The 19,608-nt window shown below is 55.9% G+C and overlaps 3 protein-coding genes across 9 annotated transcripts in view; 1 reads left to right on the top strand and 2 right to left on the bottom strand.

Annotated features, from left to right (window-relative positions):
* Positions 1-808: 808 nt before the first annotated feature.
* Positions 809-8,285, bottom strand: SIDT2 (SID1 transmembrane family member 2). Of its 3 annotated transcripts, XM_015298234.4 has the most exons (28): positions 7,922-8,285; positions 7,184-7,305; positions 6,944-7,105; positions 6,814-6,859; positions 6,636-6,737; positions 6,474-6,557; positions 6,268-6,379; positions 6,123-6,188; positions 5,944-6,037; positions 5,603-5,658; positions 5,389-5,400; positions 5,231-5,302; positions 5,075-5,149; positions 4,815-4,877; positions 4,453-4,574; positions 4,305-4,378; positions 4,132-4,198; positions 3,934-4,007; positions 3,731-3,854; positions 3,530-3,647; positions 3,329-3,465; positions 3,138-3,246; positions 2,496-2,572; positions 2,317-2,363; positions 1,911-2,016; positions 1,704-1,814; positions 1,517-1,630; positions 809-1,439 (listed from the first exon to the last, which is right to left on the bottom strand). In XM_015298234.4, exons 1-28 carry the CDS (start codon positions 8,117-8,119, stop codon positions 1,377-1,379), a joined length of 2,607 nt encoding a protein of 868 aa, XP_015153720.3. In that variant the 5' UTR covers positions 8,120-8,285; the 3' UTR covers positions 809-1,376. The 3 variants fall into 3 exon arrangements, with proteins under 3 accessions (XP_015153720.3, XP_015153721.3, XP_040508126.1); XM_015298235.4 differs by lacking the exon at positions 5,389-5,400; XM_040652192.2 differs by lacking the exons at positions 4,815-4,877; positions 5,389-5,400.
* Positions 8,286-9,520: 1,235 nt separating this feature from the next.
* PAFAH1B2 (platelet activating factor acetylhydrolase 1b catalytic subunit 2) lies at positions 9,521-19,033 on the bottom strand. 5 transcript variants are annotated; one of them, XM_046903753.1, is made up of 6 exons: positions 18,807-19,033; positions 17,309-17,396; positions 16,486-16,575; positions 15,423-15,539; positions 14,364-14,486; positions 9,521-10,474 (listed from the first exon to the last, which is right to left on the bottom strand). In XM_046903753.1, exons 1-6 carry the CDS (start codon positions 18,860-18,862, stop codon positions 10,394-10,396), a joined length of 555 nt encoding a protein of 184 aa, XP_046759709.1. In that variant the 5' UTR covers positions 18,863-19,033; the 3' UTR covers positions 9,521-10,393. The 5 variants fall into 5 exon arrangements, with proteins under 5 accessions (XP_046759709.1, XP_015153483.1, NP_001026082.2 ...); XM_015297997.4 differs by lacking the exon at positions 18,807-19,033 and adding an exon at positions 18,293-18,372; NM_001030911.5 differs by lacking the exon at positions 18,807-19,033 and adding an exon at positions 18,293-18,387 and having other exon boundaries at positions 10,176-13,706.
* SIK3 (SIK family kinase 3) overlaps positions 18,382-19,608 on the top strand; it is a 74,858-nt gene continuing 73,631 nt past the window's right edge. The window contains exon 1 of the mRNA XM_046903808.1: positions 18,382-18,610. The gene's annotated coding sequence lies outside the window, so the exon portion shown is untranslated. The remainder of the gene's footprint in view (positions 18,611-19,608) is intronic.

Below are 19,608 nucleotides of genomic sequence, written 5' to 3'. Positions count from 1 at the left end.
CACACCATGACTCCAGCCCAGACACCATATTTGGGGAAAGACTCCGAAAACCAGTGACTAAAGCCCGTGCCGGAGCATTCCCCGCGTGCCTCAGCCCCAGTGGTTTTGGGGCAGGGAGGAAGCAGGACCCGGGGGCTCTGATGAAGTAAATCCTTTTATAGGCAGGCGCTCGCGGAGTTTTCTGCCCTGACTTCATGGCTGGCTTTCCCCTGTGCTCACTGCAGGGCTGGGAGGCTCCTGGTGGGTGGGGGTACGGGGGGCAGCGGGTGAAAGGCTGGGGTATGGGATGGCCACGGTGCACGCAGGGGATCTTGGAGAGCACAGCTGAGCCAGGGCTGGGCAGCGCAGGGCGGTGAGGTTATGGGCATCCTACAGGCATCCTGTCAGGGCACAACAGGTCCTGGGCATTGCTCTGCCCCAGTGGGGTGGGCAGGATACAGCAGGGTGGGGGGCAGAGCTGATGTTGGGATGGGGTGCAATAGGGCTCACGGTTTGGCACAGCGACACTGTTCTGGGCTCTGCCCGACCCTCTCAGCGGTGCCAGGAGCTCCCACGTGGCACAGCCACAGCTCCAAGCTCATCCCATGGGGATCCTGTGTGCTCAGGGAGGGGCGCAGCCCCACGACCCCACACATCCATACCCCCTTCCCCAGGGCTGCCGAACGCCCCCACACCCCAACCCAATGCCTGCAACCGACAGCACACAGAACCCTATGCCCAGAGTGGCTGACACCCAGCGGCAGGGTGCACCCGGCCCCATTCCCAGCCCCATTCCCAACCCCGGCCCCACAGGAGGCGGCAGCTGCTGTAAAGTGCAGAGACTTTAATCGAGCCGCCCGGAGCCCAGCTGAGCGCTGAGCACTGCAGGAGCAGCGGACGGGAGAATAAAAACCCCGAGAGGCGCTGAGCCAGGCCACCCCGTGGCTGCCCCGCGGTGCGAAGGCATCGCCGTGCCCCACACCTGGGCCTTAGGCACTGAAGGTCCCACACCGGTGTGTGCGGAGCTGCGGGACGGGCAGCCCACCAGCGCCTTTCCAGTGTCACTTATCACCACGGATGGGCGCAGTCCCAGTGCAGGATTAGGGCCGGGCACCGCAGTGCATCCCCAGAACCATTTTCAGCGAGGACGTGTGCCGGGCAGCCCCAGGGACGGCACGGTGAGAAGGAGGTACAGTGGGGCCAAGGGAGCCCGGCCTGCTGTGGGGATGGCGACGAGGACGGAGCATCCAGTGGGGACCCACAGCATGGGCACGGCCCATGGGGTCCTGCTGGGCTTTTGGCACAGCCCTGGGTGCTTGCACCACAGTGGCACTGGGGAGCAATAGGACGGCAGGGTCCGGAGTGCCGCACTGTGCCTGGCCCCTCTGCCCCGGGCTCTAGAAGACGTAGATCTTGTCTCGCTGGACGCAGTCCAAGTCATCATCCAGCGTCAGCAGCACCTGCAGAGGGGAGCGGGGCGGCAGTGGGACGGGCAGCAGGGATGGGGGGTGGGATCTGTGCGGCGGGCAGCACCTACCAGGAACGAACCGAACATGGCGATGGAGGAGAGGAAGTGCCAGATGTCGTGGTCATCAAAGAAGTCGAGCAGGATGCAGTCACGGTTGTGCTCCCGGGACTCCGCTGGTGTTTTCTGTGCAGGATGGGGCAGCCATCACCGTGCCTGCCCCACAGCCACCCCACACCCCGCACGGCCGCACGCCTACCTGCCAGGTGCTGAGCCCCTGGAAGAAGAAGAAGAGTGCAAAGCCCCAGACCACGGAGGTGCCGATGATACAGAGCAGGGGGATGAGTTTGATGCGTTCACCGCTGCGGAGCTGGAGGAGATGGTGGGTCACTACACAGCCCCGAGGTGCCCCCCCTGCCGCCCTCCCACCAGCCATGGTGCCCGCATGGCAGCCCGCAGCTCGCACCTTCATGATGATGTAGAAGGCAAAGTAGAGGAGCAGGTTGCAGATGCCGATGGCCAGCAAGTAGGAAGCGAAGTCATTGGGGCGGACGAGGAGCCCGTAGGCAGCGCTGGGGAGGCAGCGGGGTCAGCACAGCCTGGGGACTCCTTCCCCATACCCCACTGGTTCTGTCCACCCTCTGGTTCTGCTCCTCTGGGCGCTGCAGGAGCACTGGGTGCCATGGGTGTGGGGGGCTGATGCCATGCTTGGCTCACAGCTGTCATGAGCTGGATATCAGCCCAGATGGGGACAATGGGTGGGGGTGGCTGAGGCTGAGGGGAGCAGGGTGGGAGCAGCAGTGGGCATGGGGGGGGTCTGGGCATGGAGGAAGCGGTGTGGGGGTCTCGCCTGCTCCTGGCTCCACACTTACAGGGACCAGTTGATGATGTTTCCCATAACCAAAAGCACCATTCGGTCCTGTGAAGGAAGACAAGAGGGGTGAAGGGGGAGCACTTGGGTGCCTGGACGCTCTGTAGCAGGGTCTCAGCACAGCTCCTCTCCTGAGCTGGTGGCCAGCAATGTCCCTTCCCCCCTGGTGCCATCACTCACCACGTACATGGGGCCACTGCACTGCCGGACACAGTCTGTGTACATCACGTGAAGGATCCTGCGCAGGATGCCCGTGTCTGCAGAGAGCAGAAATGTAGTACAGGGGACACAAAGCTGGCCCTGTCCCATCCCATTGCATCCCATCCCAACCCAACCCATTTGACTGCAAGACATCCCAACCCAACTCAACACCTCATCCCATTTCACTGAATCCCATCCCAAACCAATCCAACCCATTGCATCTCATCCCATCCCAACCCATCTCATCCCACTCCATTGCATCCCATTGCATTCCATCCCATCGCATCATATCCCAACCCAACCCATCCCACTGCATCCTATCCCAACCCAATTCATCTCATTGCATTCCGTCCCATCCTATCTCATCCCGACCCAATTCATCCCCTCCCATTGTATCTCTTCCGATCCCATCCCAATCCAACTCAACCCACCCCATCCCCTTCCAACCCAACCCATTGCATCCCATCCTATCCCAACCCAATCCAATCCATCTCATTTCATTGCAACCCATCCCATTCCAAACCAACCCAACCCATTCCAACCAATCCCATCCCATCTCATCCCTTCCCATCCCTGCTGCCTGCAGCATGACCTCCATGCACACCCACACTCAGCCCTCACCGAGCTTCCAGCGCCCCATGTAGTAGAGCTGTGTGCTCAGCAGCAATGTGGCCATGATGTGCATGACAGAGAAGATGATCCAGAAGACCATGTTGCCTTTGCCAAAGACCTACAAGGAGAGCCCAATGACCAGCAGGTGGGCAAGCGGCCACCCCGCACCATGCCCAGCCCTGCTGCACGCCTGCACTCACCACACCAATGACAGAGAAGAAGATGACAACAGCCAGACAGGCATAGGCGCTGTAGGCACTGGCGTTGATGTCAGGGTGCCTCTTCTGGTACAGCTTCAGCATGCAGAGCCCAGCAATCATATACATGAAGGAGGTGTCTGCAGGATGGAGTGGTGAGCGGGGCTGCTGCAGCTCCCAGTGCACTGCTGGGATGGCACTCACCAAACTGGAAGTTGGTGTAGTTGGGGCAGACGTGGTAGCAGGCACTGAGCAGCCCCTCCATCATCAGCGCCGTGCCCATGGCATAGAAGAGCCCGAAGTGCTTGGGGATGCCACACTCCTGCAGGGGCAGAGAGGAGGGGAATTGGCACCTGGGGGAGCTGAGCTCTCTGGGGACACAGCCTGGTGGCTGTGCATCCTCACCAGGGCGTGTGAGTCATTGCGCATGAGAGCCCGGTTGTAGTTGATCTCCCGCTGCAGGATGATGAGCAGGAAGAGCAAGCCCAGCAGCACGTAGCCCAGGTTGCTGATGATGTTGTTGAAGGCGCTGCAGGGGGGTTCGGCCCATCAGTGCCCCGGGACCCCCACCCACAGCCCCGCCCCGTGCCGGGACCCCACTCTCCCACCTGAGGTTCCCCAGCGGGTGGGCACACAGGAAGTTGTAGTAGCAGATATCCTGGTTGCCGGTGACGTTCACCACCTACAGGCGTGGGTACAATGAGAGGAGGCGGTGGAGAAGGGGGAGGAGATGGGGAGACACCCAGGGACACGGGCACGTCCCCATTGCTGCTGCAGAGAGCAGCGTGGGAGCACCGCCCGCTCACCGTCTGGTAGGTGATGACGAGCTGGACGACGGGCAGCGCATAGAACACAGCGATGGTGGCAATGTTCCTGGGAGGGGCACAGCAGTGTCACCACCGTCCCCGCCACCAACCCGGGGCAGTGGGAGAGGCGCTGCCGGGACACATCCCCAGCCCTCCAGCCGCCCCCCACTCACCAGAAGTAGATCTGGTATTTCTTCCGCAGCACCCGCTTGTCCTTGCGGGCCAGGTCGGCCACGCAGAGGTATTGCTGGAAGGAGAAGCGGGGTGAGGGCAGTGCCCGGAGCACGGCACAGCGTGGCAATGCACGGGCACGGCACGCACCTTGGTGCGGATGACGTTCTTGTCGTAGTCGATGTCGGCCAGCGTGTCGTAGTCGTCCTCCTCAACTGAGCTCAGCGAGTCCAGGCGCGGCCGGCTGGCCACGTTCTCCAGCGACCGCTCTCCTGCAGCAGAGCCGGGGCGGTCAGCAGGGCTGCACTGAGCACCCACAGCTCCTCGCCGGCAGCAATCACCCCAATTACACCCACACCTCCCCGCCGGGGTGGGACGGGGCACAGAGCAGAGCTACACCCCGGGATGCGGCCGCATTGGGGCCGAGGACGTGGCCGGGTCTGTGCCCAGCGCCAGGCTTGGGCAGGGCAGATTGCTTTGATTGGACCGCCCCTGCTCGGACCAACATCTACCCATGGCAATGTACTGCTGCCTCATCGGGGCGGAGGGGATGCGCCGCTTGAACTGCTCCTGCCCTTTAAAGGAAAGCAAGAGTTATTGGGGCAGGACGGGGGCCGAGCCCACCGCCGGCACCTCGGGAGCGCCCCGCGTGTCACCGCCCCGCCAGTTGGTGATGCCCAACTGGAGCCCTGCTGCAGGCTGGCAACAATGGGCTGCCGTGGATGGAGCGAGCACACCGCTGGTCGTGCCCTTGGGGTGGCCCCGCACGCACCCACGTATCCGTAGGACACGTCTGCAGAGCCCATGCTGTCCGTGATGGCCTCGGTGCTGCAGGAGGAGCCGTTCTCTGGAAAGACAGAGGGGTGGGCATGGTGGCACGGCCGCCAGCTCCACAGGTAGGGGGTGAGGGATGGTGTGCAGCACTCACCAAAGGAGCCGTACCCGCAGCCCACGTAGGGAGCATGCCCAAGGAAGGAGTCTGGGATGCTGTGGGGGTGCCCTGCAAGGCAGGAGGGGACACACAGCACCATCAGCACCCCAACACGGGGCTGCGCCCGCCTGGTGTGCAGCAGTGCCGGCACCTACCCAGTAAGGATGCTGGGGGTCCCAGAAAGGCATGAAAAAAGAGAGAGATTCAGTCAGTTGCCCGAGCCCCAGCTCAGCTGTGTCAGCCCCAGAGCAGAGAGGTCAAACCCCAGGACATCCCTGCCCCTGCTCTTTGGCACATGAAAGGTGTGAAAGGGGAAAAGGACCCACCAGCCCCAGAGCACATCCCCTCCACGTGCCCCCAGCCCCTCACCCGTGTCCAGGCTGGGTGAGTCCATGGCAGCCAGGAGGCCTTTCTTCTTCTGCTGCCTGCCAAAGGAACTGGACGTGAGCTGCACCGTGGGGCTGGGACGTGGCACCAGGAATGGGACATGGCACCAGGGATAAGACACTGCACCAGGGCTGGGATGTGACACTGGGAGTGGCCATGGCACTGGGAGGGATGTGGCACAGGGGCTGGGACACAACACTGGGACAGGGAAGTGGCACGAGGGCTGGGATATGGCACCGGGAGGGGACACAGAACGGGGGATGGACACAGCACTGGGAGGGGAGGGGGTGGGATTGGAGCGGGGTGGGACTGCGGGACCTCACCGGCAGTTCTCCCAGCAGGCGATGAGCACCGTGATGACGTAGAAGGACAGGAAGATGCCGAGGCAGAAGAGCATGCTGCTCACGTACGCCTCCGCTGCAGAGAGTCTCAGGGTGAGCAGCAGCCCCAGGTCCCTGCACCACCCAGCAGCCCCCAGAGCCATCTCCCACCCCAGGCTTACAGGTTATGGCTGGTGACACCATCACCTCCAGCATCTTCTGCCGGTTGTGCTGATCCACTGGCTCATCTGTGGGAAGGCGAGGGCAGCGGTCAGCCCCACGGCATGGGACCGGCCCCATCCCCAGCACGAGCCCCACAGCGTGTACCTGGGGAGGTGCGCTTGGAGAGGGGGTAGTAGGGGAGGGCTCCTCCGCACACCTCATCTTCTGTCTTCACCACAACCACCACATAGAAGCTGTTGCTGGGGAAATCCTTCCTCTGCAGTGTCCGTGTTGGGGAGAGACATGGGTCAGCAGCACCCGGATAGGACGTGTGGGACCCTACAGGGCTGGGGCGTCCCCCCCACACCCACCTGCACTGTGATGGCCGCCTTCTTGGTCATGGTCTGGTACATCCCGATGAAGGCCACGTTGTTGTCCAGGTCGTAGACGGGGCACTGTTGGGCAGAAGGATGGGCCCATCAGTTCAGCTGAGCACCACGGGCTGCCCAGTGAGACCCTGAGCCCCGTCCTACCAGGATGTCCTGGATGGAGATGACGGAGCAGGGGAAGGCCATGGCTGAGGTCACCTTCACAATCACCGAGTCCACTCCGTCGGGGAACTCATACTTGAAGTACTGCGGGCAGAATTACACGGCGTTCCCCACGCTGCTCCCCCCGGCGCTGCCCCCCTGCCCCAGCACAGCCCCTCACCTGCGGCTGTGACGCTGTGGCATTGAAGGTGAAGGCTTCGTTTGTCCTGCAGAGAGCACGGAGGGGATGACGGCCGCCCAGCGGGGCAGCCCCATAACAGCGGGCAGGGGATGGGGTGGGGGTCCCTCACCGCAGCACGAAGTTCTCCACGCGGGTGACCCGCAGCTGGTAGGAGGCATTGAGGGACAGCGTGGAGACGTCCACAAAGAAGTGCTGGGTCTCCACCTCCACCTTGGTCTGAGGTTGGCACAGCGTGCGGCTCACCTCCTGGTAGGCGTATTTCCTTTGGAACCTGGGGCGGGGGGGGTCGGGGCTGTGCCACGCCGTGTGTGCCAGCAGCCCTGGGACCCTCAGCCTCACTGATACTCACAGCCCCCGGAGGATGAGCGGCACTTGGAATGAGACCACCGCCTCCTTCTGCCTCACCACGAAGAGCACGGGCAGGTCCTTGTGGTCGGACAGGACGTTCACCGACACCCGCACGCCCTCCGTCTGTTGGAAGGTGACACTTTGGTCCCGGCGGGACCTTCCACGGCACGTGGACTTTGCTCAGCCTGCGCTGGCAGACGTCGGCCCCTGCTGCTGGGGGGACACCTCCCTTCTGGGGAACGCAGGGCTGTCCCCGCTGCCCGGCTGCACTGTCACCCCAGGCAGAGACACGGGTCTGCATGGCTTCCCCGCGTCAGCAGAGGCACTGTGGGTGCCCCATCCCTGCAGGCACTCAAGGCCAGGTGGGATGGGGCCCTGGGCAGCCTGAGCTGGTGGGGGGCAGCCCTGCCCATGGCCGGGGGTGGTGCTGGGTGGGCTTTGAGCTCCCCTCCAACCTGAGCCGTTCTGTGAGTCTATGATGCTGTTAAATGAGAAACATCCCCAAAAATGGGAAATAAACCCCAAAACGAGAAACATCCCCACCTCCTCCAAAAAAAAAACCCAAACGAAAATACACCTCCAAAAAGGGAAACTCACCCCGGAAATGGGAAATACGCTCCGTAAAAAGGGGAAACTCACCCCCAAAAAGGGGAACACGCCCCATAAAAGAGAACACCAACCCCCCCCCCCCCCCCGGGCCATCTGCAGTGGGCGCCCACCCCGCGGTGCCGCGGCTCACCCTGTTCCTCAGGACCGTGTGGTTGAACGCGTAGATGTTGAGTGTATCGCTGGCCACCCAGTCCGAGTAGGTCCTGTCGAAGACGGCGTCCTTCTGCTCCACGTTCTTCTTCGGGTCCAGGGGTTCGGGCAGGGCGGGCGGAGGGGCGAGCAGCCAAAGCAGCGCCCAGGCCAGCGCGGCGGCCCCGGCAGAGGGCATCGTGCCCGCATCCCCGGCCCGGGGCTGCCGTGCTGCGGGGCGGGGGGGGCGCGGGGCGGTCAGGCGGGGCGCGGCGGGGCGCGCAGCCCCATGGCGCGGTGCGGGGCTGCCGGGTGACGGCCGGCGGCACTTCGCGTCGCCCCGTTCCGCGGACGGCTGTAAACACGGAGCCGGCGGTGACGTCAGGGCGGTGACACGCGTTCATAGGGCCAGGACGGGGAAGTGACGCGAGGGCGGCGGGCGGCGCCGGGCGGCGGGCGGCAGCGCTGCCGGGTGGGACGCAGCCCGGGGGAAAGACGCCGTCCCGGGGGTGGCGCCGCGGTCCGTCCGCAGCGACAGAACGGGGCCGACCCCCCCCCTCAGCGCTCCGCAGCCCGGCTCGGAGCCACCCCGCCCCCCCACGCCTCCCCGCAGCGCCCGGCACGGGGCTGTGCGGCGACACCTCGCTCTGCGGATCGGCACGCAGTGACACGTGGCACAGGTGGCCCTCACCGCGCCCCGACCGCGGCAGGGACGGCCCAGGGCGGCACCGGCACGGCGGCCGCGGTTGCCGTGGGCTGCACGGGCTGCGGAGCGCTGCGAGCGCCGCCTTCGTGCATCACACCGCGCTCCCACCCGCTGCGGTCCCCCGTTCCCACCGCCTCCTGTGCTTACACAGCGCAGCTCAGGGACCCCATGAAACAGCTCAGCCCCACACCTCGCAGCACAGAAAGCCAACCGTACCCTGGGCTGCACCCCGAGCAGCGCGGGCAGCAGGGCAGGGAGGTGCTCCTGCCCCTCTGCTGTGCGCTGTGACACCTCACCTGGAGCACTGCGTCCACAGGTGGAGTCCTCAGGGCAGGAGAGACGTGGAGCTGTTGGAGCGCGTCCAGAGGAGGGACACAGAAATGGTGCCGGGGATGGAAGCCCTCCCTGCGAGGCCAGGCTGAGAGCTGGGGCTGTGCAGCATGGAGAAGAGAAGGAAGGGGAGAGCTGAGAGCGGCCTGTCAGTATCCAAAGGGGCTGTGAGAAGGAAGGGGGCAGACTCCATAGTGGGGTCTGTGTGATAGGAGAAGGGGAAATGGCTTCAGACTGCAAGAGGGGAGGTTGAGCCTGGAGATAAGGAAGAAGGTTTGGCACTGAGGGCGGTGAGGCAGTGGCACAGGTTGCCCAGAGAGGCGGTGGTGCCCCGTCCCTGCAGACAGCCAAGGTCAGGCTGGACGGGGCTCTGAGCACTGCTGGAGCTGTGGCTGTCCCTGTGCACTGCAGGGAGTGGCACCAGGCGGCCTCTGAGGGTCCTTTCCAAGCCAAACCATTCTGTGATTCCCCCAGAATCCATCTCTGGACTCGAGCTAGAACATAACACCTCTGCTGCAGGCTTCTCTCTATTCTCTGCTAGACAAACATACAGAGACGTGAGCATTGCTGCTACTGTGCACTTTATTTCTCTAGGTCCTCTCACTGAGGATCTCAAAGCACTTTTCAGGCAGTCTGCATGGTGCTTCCAGTTGATGGGTGGTGCTGCTGCCAATGGGCCGAGTGATTTGCATGGGGACAGACAGAAGTCCGTGAGCAGCCAGGAGCAGAACTCAGCAAACTCCTGAGCTCCAGTTCACATGCAAATATTGCCTCCACTGGAATGAGTTTAAGGTTGATTTTGTAGTGATGTGCCTTCCCTACACATTTCAAGGCTATCAAAAATAAATCACAGAGTCATCAAAAGCAAGCTAAAATCTCCTCTAGGGCCAAAAAGTCAGTTACCTTCACTTGCAGAACACCGTTGAGAGCTTTGGCACTGCTTTCAAAACAGTGGGTAAAAAGGAAAAGAAGCAAAGAAAAAGAACCAAACCAGACTGGAAATAAGGACAGATTAAACAAGCAGTGAGGATCCAGACGAGTGTGACTTTAAACACCCTGGGAGGGAACGCTGTGAATTCAGTTGGAAGCTCTGTGCTCCCCACCCTGAGCAGCAGCACTGCTCCCAGCAGCACTTCCCACAGCAGAAACAAAACAAGCAACCAACACAGGGGAACGGGAGACGCACGTGCAGATGCACACACACACACACTGCAACACGTTGGGGTGAAACATTTACATTTATATCGAAATATGCACTAAACAGAGTGAGTTCTACCAGCTGATGCTTTTTTTTTTTTTTTCTTTTTTTTTCTTTTTTCTTTTTTTTTGCCAAAGCAGAATCACAATTTCTTCCTGGGAAGGTTCAAGTCAGCAAGCAGTGACGGGGCAGGTGCCATCTGATTCACATACACAGGCTTTGCTCCTCGCAGGTCCCCATCACGTGCCTGGAGTGCTCTCTCCCCCCCACTGATAAGTTACGAGAGACTCCTGCTGTCCTTTCACATCTTTTCTTCTTTGCTGCAATAAATATGAAACTTGGCGATGCTCACAGGTCACAGCACAGACAAGACAGCAGGCTTCAGCACAGAACCGAGAAATGCAGCCGGGTTGTTTACAGAAGGAAAAGGCCTCAAAGGGCCAGTTCTTTCACAGCCAACCATTAATAATGACATAGTTCATGCTGGCTGGGCAGAGGCAGCTCAGCCCTGATCCCAGGGGACATCGGTCACCCAGAGCTGCAACTGAAGCTTTCCTACCCTTCTTACAGCGAGGCACTCATTTTTAGTGCCTGCCCAGTGAAGAGGAACAATCCCTCCCTGCCCTCACACAAAACCTCTCAATTCGGAGCAGGACAGTTTATTACTAAACAGCCACAAACAGAGCTGAAGTCTCAGACACAAAGCTGCCCTTTCTTTCTTTGTCCATCACTCATACCAGCAACGATTAAGGTAGCAGAGGGCTGTGAACACTGAAGCAAGCACAGAACATGGCACCTTAGCACACCAAACTTAAGCAGAGAGCCAGCAGAGCCATCCTCGGTCACACTGCAGAGTCATGAACCTGCTAAACCTCTCACACCGCACAGTGCCCCGCCAAGAGCAGCTGACTCAGGGCGGGACACAGCCCCAGTTGTAAGGGTGTTAAGGTAAGAAGTTACAGCTTTTTTTATTGGAGAACACATTCCCAGCCAGCGTCTCCTCAACCAAATGCTGTGACAGCAGGGAGCAAAGCAAGGATGCATAGGTTCAGCTACCACACTGCCTTATTACAAAAGCTGAAAAGTTCACAGGGAGCGGAATGTGTTTTAACCCTTCTCCCTAAGGAGGGCGTGAGGAGGGGGAGAGGGATAACAAACCTTTTCCCCAAGAATCCTCCACTGCAGCGTATTCTTAACATTTTACACTTTCTTATACCAACTTCTCCAGTGAGCATCGAACCAGAAGTGTGAATAACGTTACCTTAAAGCCCCCTCTGCAAGGCAGCAGGGCTGCAGTGCACACAGGCCTGGGGAGCAGCGCATGCCTAGCCTGCTTCGTGGGGTAAGACAACCATCCCTCCTCCACTACAGCACTCTGGTATTTATTTCTGGGAAGTGGAAAGCTTCATCCTTCCTTCATCTGTGTGTAGATCACATATACTGGAAACAAAACACAAACTATGCATGCAATCCAGGCAGAAATCCTGCTATGATCAAATCTACGGGAACAGGGGAATGTAGTGGGGACGTAAAAGTATTCCTTAATGCTAGATTATAGACTGCATTAAACACAGCACCCTTTATTATAAAAAAGGGCAAACAGACTATATACAGTACCTACGTACTTTCATTGCAGCAGGGCACAGCAAGCAACCTGGACACCTAAACACCCCTCCTTAAGAACAGAGTACGAAGTGCCTGCTAAAAAGCTATCAGTTCCTCTCCAATTTACCTGCCGAGATGAGCACAGGTGGCTGCAGATTCCTCATACACTGAAAGAAGTGCAGAGATCTGTGCTGGCAGCTCTCCATCAGCTACCACGCTGCGAACCACTGCAGTGTTTGCACAGTGCTGCAAGCTCCAGCTCTGGTAGGTAAGCCAAGGAAGAACAGACTTCATTTAAAATTCTTTTATTTGCAAGTATATTTATCTATTCCCCTAGGGCTCTGCATTTAGGGTCCAAAACAGTTTCTTTCTGAATAAAGAGAAGCTTTCATTGTAGATGAAAGGCTATTTTCATGTTACCGTTAGTAGGCTATAACCAGCTCATAAAAAACAAAACAAAACAAAAATCCCACCTACTTGCAGCCCCTGTAACAGAGCACTGCTGCACTGGCTTCCTTGGCTAGAGGTGAGCAGTGTCCAGGGTAGCAAAAGGCCTTACTGTAAGAGGCTGCAGTTGCTTGAGTAAAATGTTTATACAAGTAAAACAGAAGCAATAAAGAAATATACACCTTTGAATCTGTAAAGCTTCAGACTGTTTTATGCCTCGAAAAAAAAGGGGCTACTCATGTGGGTTTTCTTTAGGAAAAAAAAAAAGGATGTAACAGTCATACTTACAAAAAAAAAAGGAAATAAAAGAAAAAAAGAACAATGAACAGTACTGCAAAGAGCCCTGGAGCACAGGCATCCCAAAGGAATGAAATGTCAGTTCCATAGTAGCGAGGAAGCGACTGCCTTGTGTGATACTAACTGGATAATTAAAATGCTAAACTGAATGACTGTTAAAAGCCAGCAATACCATACACAGACAGGAGCAGAGAACAGGACAGCCATCAGGAGCACCTGAATGAGACTGCCCACAGGGAAAGCTACATGGAATGAAGAGTGCCCCAGCTGCTAGGCATGGTGAAATGAGCACAAGAACAAGCACCTGGGAGCATTACAGAAGTTCGGTTAACAGTTTGTTCCCTTAGATTTCTGAATTCCAGTTTCACGCTGCTTCAGAAATAAGGAGTGAGAAACAACACGTGTCACTTAGCATACCCCAGAAAAAGGAAAACAAACAAAAAAAACAACCAGAAACCTTTAAAAGGTGGGACTGAGCTTGGAAAAATGCATCTGTTCTGTTATTAGCAAGTGGAAGGCAATTCTTGTTCACAGGCTAATACACAGAGCACAACCCCTACAGCCAGGAAGGGTGGGCCAAGAGCTGTGTATGGGCTGTCAGAGACAGGCTAAAAAGGTTCTAGGACAACCACAGAGCAACAATACGTGAGAGGGGCACAGAGTGACAGTCCTGTTCTCATTTTAAATGAGGAATGGTTTAAAAGTAAAACTCTTCTTCAGCTAATTTCCTCCTGCAATAAAACCAACCAAGCCGGCCCTCATCTGTACAAGACCAGTTAAACATCAGCCTTCCCCCTCAAAACACTAGATATGAACATCCGTAACATTCTACAATGGAAAGTGCTTTAAGAAAGAAGGATTCTGTAGTGCCAGTGACAGAACTGATCTGATGGGCTGGATGATGTTAACACTGACATCAGCTAATCAGGCCAGGGCAGCTCGTTTCTCCTCAGGGGTCTCCTCCAGCAGCTGCATGATCAGTTCATGGAGGGGTTTACAGATCTTTGCATAGGCCCCTCCTGTCAGGTGCAGGAAATCAAACATATCGTGGTATGAGATGGTGCCATCTGAGTGCACGAAGCCGGCATCTACATCCAGGAGCTGGACATTGGGTAGTTTGGGGAGTGAGGCTTTTAGCAGATGGTTCACCTTGGCATTCTTCTGCCGCAGAGGGTTTGGCTTCTCTCCACGAGGTAGCAGGCCCTGACACAAGAAGGAGGCAATGAAGAGCTTTCATTCAACTTTGATGGTGTAATCATTTTTTCCCTTTCAATTCAGGCACCCTTTCAAGATTGAAGAAGTCTACGACAAAAGGATCTCATTCCTTGAATCAGATTTTGTCCATTCAGATCTAACTTCAGTTGTGACTGAAGGAGCCAGATGAGCTAGAAGCACAACTGGCAAGGAATTTGCTTTTTTTTTTCTTTTTTAATTAAAAAAAATAAAAAACTATTGGTTTTTATTCTTTTTATAAGGTTTCAGTGGTGTGCTGAATGCCTTTGCTCATCTCCTCAAAACAGCAGACACCAGCAGACTTGTTAAAATGAGGAAGCAAACTAAGACTTCCAAACCCCAGCTCTGATCTTGGCACTTCTGCTCCTTACAGAACATCTTCAACAAAACATCTACATGGGATAGCAGTGCTGCTAATGAGAATGATCACATCTGTCTCTGGAGGGGCTAAAAGGATAAGCTCTGCAAAGCCAGGTGAAGCCGGGGAGGCACGTACAAAGCAGAAGACAAATGAAACAACTGCCCTCCCCCATCACAACCATAACTCCCAGTACCACAGACACACAGAACAGAGAACACACAGCTTCCTTAGAGGGCTTTGTTTTTGTAGCTCTCCAATAAACATACCAGTACAATAACTTTGGCCTGTGGCTGCTGGGTATTTATCAGGCGCACGATAGCCTCAATCCCTCCTGCTACTTCTTCTGCTGTGTTTCCGTAATTATTTGTTCCAACCCAAACAACAATGACCTATGAGGAGAAGAAATGTTTGCAACTTTTTCAGAACAAGCTGTAATAGTCTTGCTGACCCTGAAAGCACTGCATAAACATCATCTACAGTCATCAAGCTCAATCAAGAGTCAGGCTAGCTAAAGGATAAACCAAAAATGCAGGAGGTTTTCAGCTGCCAGTTATGCTGACTTTTGAATAGTGTCTTATAAGCTTCAGATTTGGCATCCAGTACAGATGAAGAACAAGGACTTCTAAAGGTTTTCTGGACAGTTTATGAGATGTGTGAGCCCACCCCTTTTCACAGAGCCTCTCAGTCAACACACTGCAGGAGCCTACCTTGGTCAAGAAGGTGGCATTTATACAGCATAGCATGAGGCCCTGCAGGACAGGGACAACTGTGCAACTCCACTTCTTTACAAAATGATTTAAAGCTGCTAAATAACAGACTGAAATACACGTGACACTGCTTTCCTACTGGAGTACCACAGTGAACCATTCATTGCTTTCAGTGAAGAAGTTCACCACAGGGCTGCAGCTCTAGGTGTAAAGTAGGAAGCTGTTCTTCACTACACGTACTGAGTGCCTTTGCTCACTTTTTATCAAATATTTCACCATCTCTATCTGAGAATGTATCTCAGTCTGAGTCATTGCAACCCCAAACTACATCTAATGATAGCACAAATGTTGATCAGCCTATGACTATAAGGCTGTTTCTCTTGATGACTTCCTCAGATGCATGTTAGCAGTGAAAGCCACGTGTATGGAAAGTATGGCTCCATTCCCAAGCACCTTTAGCTTAGCCTAATACATTTGAGTACCTTATGCATCCTTAGTGGCAATAGCTTTCCAACAAAAGCTGTCTTAAGAGTTAATGGCTCACTCAGTTTTAAGAGTGAGACCTGATGTCTCTTATAAGCCAGCACAAGGCTGCCTTGTTTGGTTGTCTGTTTATACCTTCGGTTTAATGTTCTCCAGTTCGCCATTCTTCAGTCTCCACAGAACGTGTCCAGTGGTGTCTCCACCAATCCCAAAATTCAATGCATGAAGTGGTGAGAAGAGCTCTCGCCATATCTGCAATCAGAGGTCAGTTTCCTCTTTGAGAGGAGCTCCCTGATCATGAAAGAAAGATACTACACAGACACACAATGTCTTCAGCAACGCTAGAAGCAGCAGTGAGAAACCCTCTGAAAACTCACTTCCAGAAGTGGCATTTAAGCACAGGATGAAGCTCTACTCCATGGTCCAGAATAGATAGAATTGCTGATGTTCATGCACTCAGTCCTGGCACAGAGGATGGGGAAGGACTCTTTAATAGCTATTTGGCATCAGAGATACAGAAGGGAGTTGCTGCAGATCATGGTGTCCTTAGCTTAGCTAATTACAGGACTTCTAAAAAAGGTATCCACATTGCCAGGAAACACAACTAGAAAAAGTGGGAACACTGGGAAGCAGCTCTTGCAGGACAGTGTTACTCAGTTACCACCACTGTGGAGCAGCAAAATTCTTAGTTTTGCTCCAGCAGTTTCATAGATTAAGCAAAGGAATACAACCCAGCTAGTCCTTAATGTAAACTTCACTCCTGAGAAGGTCTTTAACACTTTGTCAAGCAGGTATATTAGTGCACATAGTACATCAAGGGTTAAATGTGTTCTGGCCAAGAAAGACACACCTACAAAGATTTCACTGGCATGCTCTTGAGAGTTTGGAATCAAAGAACTAGTGAAGGGTTGTGTATGCGTGTCAAAGTGGAGGCAGTTATTAATTGCTTCAGAGAATGGCCGCAAATGGCTTATAGAGATAAGTCAGCAAGACTTTGAATGGGCACTGGTCGACTAAGGAATTAGGGTGGAATAAACCAGATGACAGCAGTAAAATCAGACTGGAACAAAACAAATAGTCTGCACAGTGAGTAATTGTACGTTAATGGATTAGAAATTCTAATTCACATAACCCCACAATTGCCTTTTCTTTTTTTCTTTTTTTTCCTTTTTTTGTTTTGTTTTGTTTTAAACAGTACCTCATATTGCTGTAGCAACTGCACCATGGAATCACCCACAAAGAGCACATCAGGTTCCTTGTCTTTGCAGTCCGAGACAAATCTATTGTGCTGTTTAAAAGAAAGCAGCATAAGATCAGACTGATCACTCCTCATCAGTATCTCTGCTGCAGGACAGAAAGGGACAGTTGCCCAACCAGTTCCCCCTGCTCCCTCCTATCTGCCCTCCAACGTGCTTCTCCCTGTTAACCCATGAACTCCTGGACACTTCCCTTGACTACACAAACTCTAACAGGGGAGGCGGCCTCGGTTCTGAGAAGAGCAGTATTTTGTCTACTCCATGCCACCCATATGTAACCCATAAGCCTGTCAGACACCCACTAAATTCAACAATTAAAGAACAGAAAAATTAACAGTTTGTCAGTGCAGCAAGTATCCTCTGGCTATTTCACTCTGTCTGTAGGAGGAAGTGTTGCAGAAAGAGACAGGGAGACTGGACACTTCAGGTCTGCTTTTCAGCTTTGTCACTCACTTGCAAAGGTACACACCAGAAAGCACTGTTTTACACTTTGTTTAACAAGTGGGTTGGCACTGTCTCTCAGTTAATGGGCCAATTGGGCTATTTCCTGAAATTATTCCACAGTGTAGTTTTCAGATCATGCTGCTTTTTACCTTCTTTCATCATTCCAAGTAAGACAAGCATCAGAATGCTGCCAGCTGTTGGGCAGCAGAGCTATTACAACCTCAGATCAAGAGCGTGGTCAGACAGACACATGCAGCACTCACCCAACAGCCCCCAGCCCCTCAGGAAAGAAGCTCCCATCTCCCATGACAGCTCTCTCACCTGCGACATCCATCTGTCATCTCCCTGAATATCGTCAGCGGCATGTGGGACTGCTGCAGGATTTGAGTCTCCATGGCTCATTTTATTCCTGTGGGAAGAACATTTCAGACGGGCTGCTTCCAGCAGCTAATCCAAGCGCGGGGGAAAAGGCAGGCTGGCAGAAAACCACTGCACTTCCTGACATTCACAACGTACAATTCACGACCATTCCAAAGCATGTTGACTCTTAGCTGACAACAAAATCCATTTTACTCTGTGCAGGACTGCCAGACAGACCCTGCAGGCAGCCCTCCCGAAGCCATCTACTGACACGTGAAAACAACGTGGTTAAAAAGACAAAGAAAAGCTCATTTCAGAGACCGTTCTGCAGAAGCACACCTCAGCCGGGCAAATCCTTAACTATAATAAATGCTGGTAATCCGAGGATTAGCTCCTATTAGTACAACGATAGCCAGCTTACGGCTACTGAGCCGCGCAGCACAGGTGGATTAAGCGGCTGCAGGAGGCTGCGCATCGCGGCCGAGCCGATCCCGAGGGATCTCAGGCAGGAAGGGCAGCGGCCATTGGGGCGATGCTTCCGGCTGCTGCCCTGCGAGAGGGCAAACCCAGCCCTTCACCCAAAGGCGCAGCAGCGCGCAGAACACAGACACCGGAACAAAACCAGGCCCACGCATCGCGCCGTGCAGGCACTAGGCCGGGCGCCGGCGCTGTCCCCTGCAGGCACGGCGAGAAAGCCACACTCCTCCCTCGGATGGCAGCGCTGAGGGCCGGATCCCGCCCCGCCCCGCGGCCAGCGCCTGAACAGTGCCCGCGCGCCCGCAGCCGCCGCCCGCGCCCAACGGCTCCCACGGGCCGCTCGCAGCCGCTGGGCCGGGAGGAGCTGAAACCACGGCGCCGCCATCCCGCCGCCCCCCACGTAACGAGGCGAGGCCTGGAGCCCTGCAGCCTGCCCGGGGCGGGGCCGGGCGGTGCCCGCGCACTCACGGCGACAGCAGCTCCCCCCGCAGCTCCATGGCTCGCTCGGGCGGGCGCCTCCCTCCCTCGGCCCGGGCTCTCTCCGCGCCTGCGCCAACGCCACTTCCGCTTCCGACGCCACCGCCCGGCCAACCACTACTCGCGCTCCCTCAACGCTTCCGGCCGCGCTGCCGGAAGTCCCGCCCAGAGCTCATCTGCGTTCGGCCCCTAGGGGGCGCTGCGCCGCCGTGACGTCGCTATGACGTCATTCTCCAGGTGGTGACGTCAGCGGCATCGCTCTTCCGGGCTGGCTGGAGGCGGGCCCACGGCCTGGCGTCGGGGAGTGAGGTGAGGTGGACTGGCGGCCTACGGTGACAGGGCTGCTGTCAGGTGAATGCCGTGCAGGTGTAGCAAAACACGGCAGAGCCACGAGGCTGCGCAGCCATCTCTGCATTCTGAGCATCCCCACCTCTCTGTGCATCTTTTCAGTCTCACTGTGACCAGTGACAGATGCATGTGTTCCTCACAGTCCCTTCTTGCTTACCATAAGCTGCTGCAAAAGCTGGAGGGAGCTGCACAGCATGGCATTCCCAAAGCCATCCCGGTGCCATGGCCATGGGCAGTTTCTGCAGCCCCAGGGCTCTGTAGTTTGAAGTTGAAGCAGCAGAGAAAGGACCATTTGGTTTCTCTCCCTGGTTTCTCGTGAAGCAGGAATAGGGCAGGATGAGGCGGTCCCAGTGGAAAGGAGGCAGCCTGGTGACAGCGTGGGGTAAATGCGACCGTGAGGCAGTGGTTCAGGTTCCCTGCACTCCAACCGCTTGCCAGTGGCTGTCACTGTCCCACGTGTTCAGTGCCAACAGGGCAAAGATTAATGATTATTAAAGGAAGGCTGCGCTGCAAGCAGTCTTTTGCTCTTTCACAGCTTTTTAAAACACATAACTAGCACACCTGTCTTCTTTCATGGGCAGATGCGGCTGAAATGTTGCTCTTAGCAACAGCCAGACTACTTGAGGCGAATTCAGCCGTTTCCCCAGGCAACCTCAACAACAAACTTCTGGGAAGATCCCTGCGGGTGGGAGACACTGCTGGGTGGAAATTGAGGGGTGCAAAACGCCAGTAATGATCGAGTGCAGTGCCTGAGAGCCACGGGCGGTGAGCAGAATAGGAGGGTTTTTGTCGCTCTTCATTCAGGCATTTTGGAGATTTAATCTCTGAACTACAGCTGTGCATTGCCTGCACCTCCTACCCGGACCCCCTTGTTTCCACGGACCCCTTCTCTCGCCTGCTATACCTCTGAGGGAGGATTGCTCCTGGGGTTGCTGCCAGGAAGCACACAGAGGGGTGGT

The sequence above is a fragment of the Gallus gallus genome, chromosome 24 (genome assembly GCF_016699485.2).
Source record: "Gallus gallus isolate bGalGal1 chromosome 24, bGalGal1.mat.broiler.GRCg7b, whole genome shotgun sequence".
Lineage (NCBI taxonomy): Eukaryota > Metazoa > Chordata > Aves > Galliformes > Phasianidae > Gallus > Gallus gallus.
This window is presented reverse-complemented; position numbering and strand designations above follow the sequence as displayed.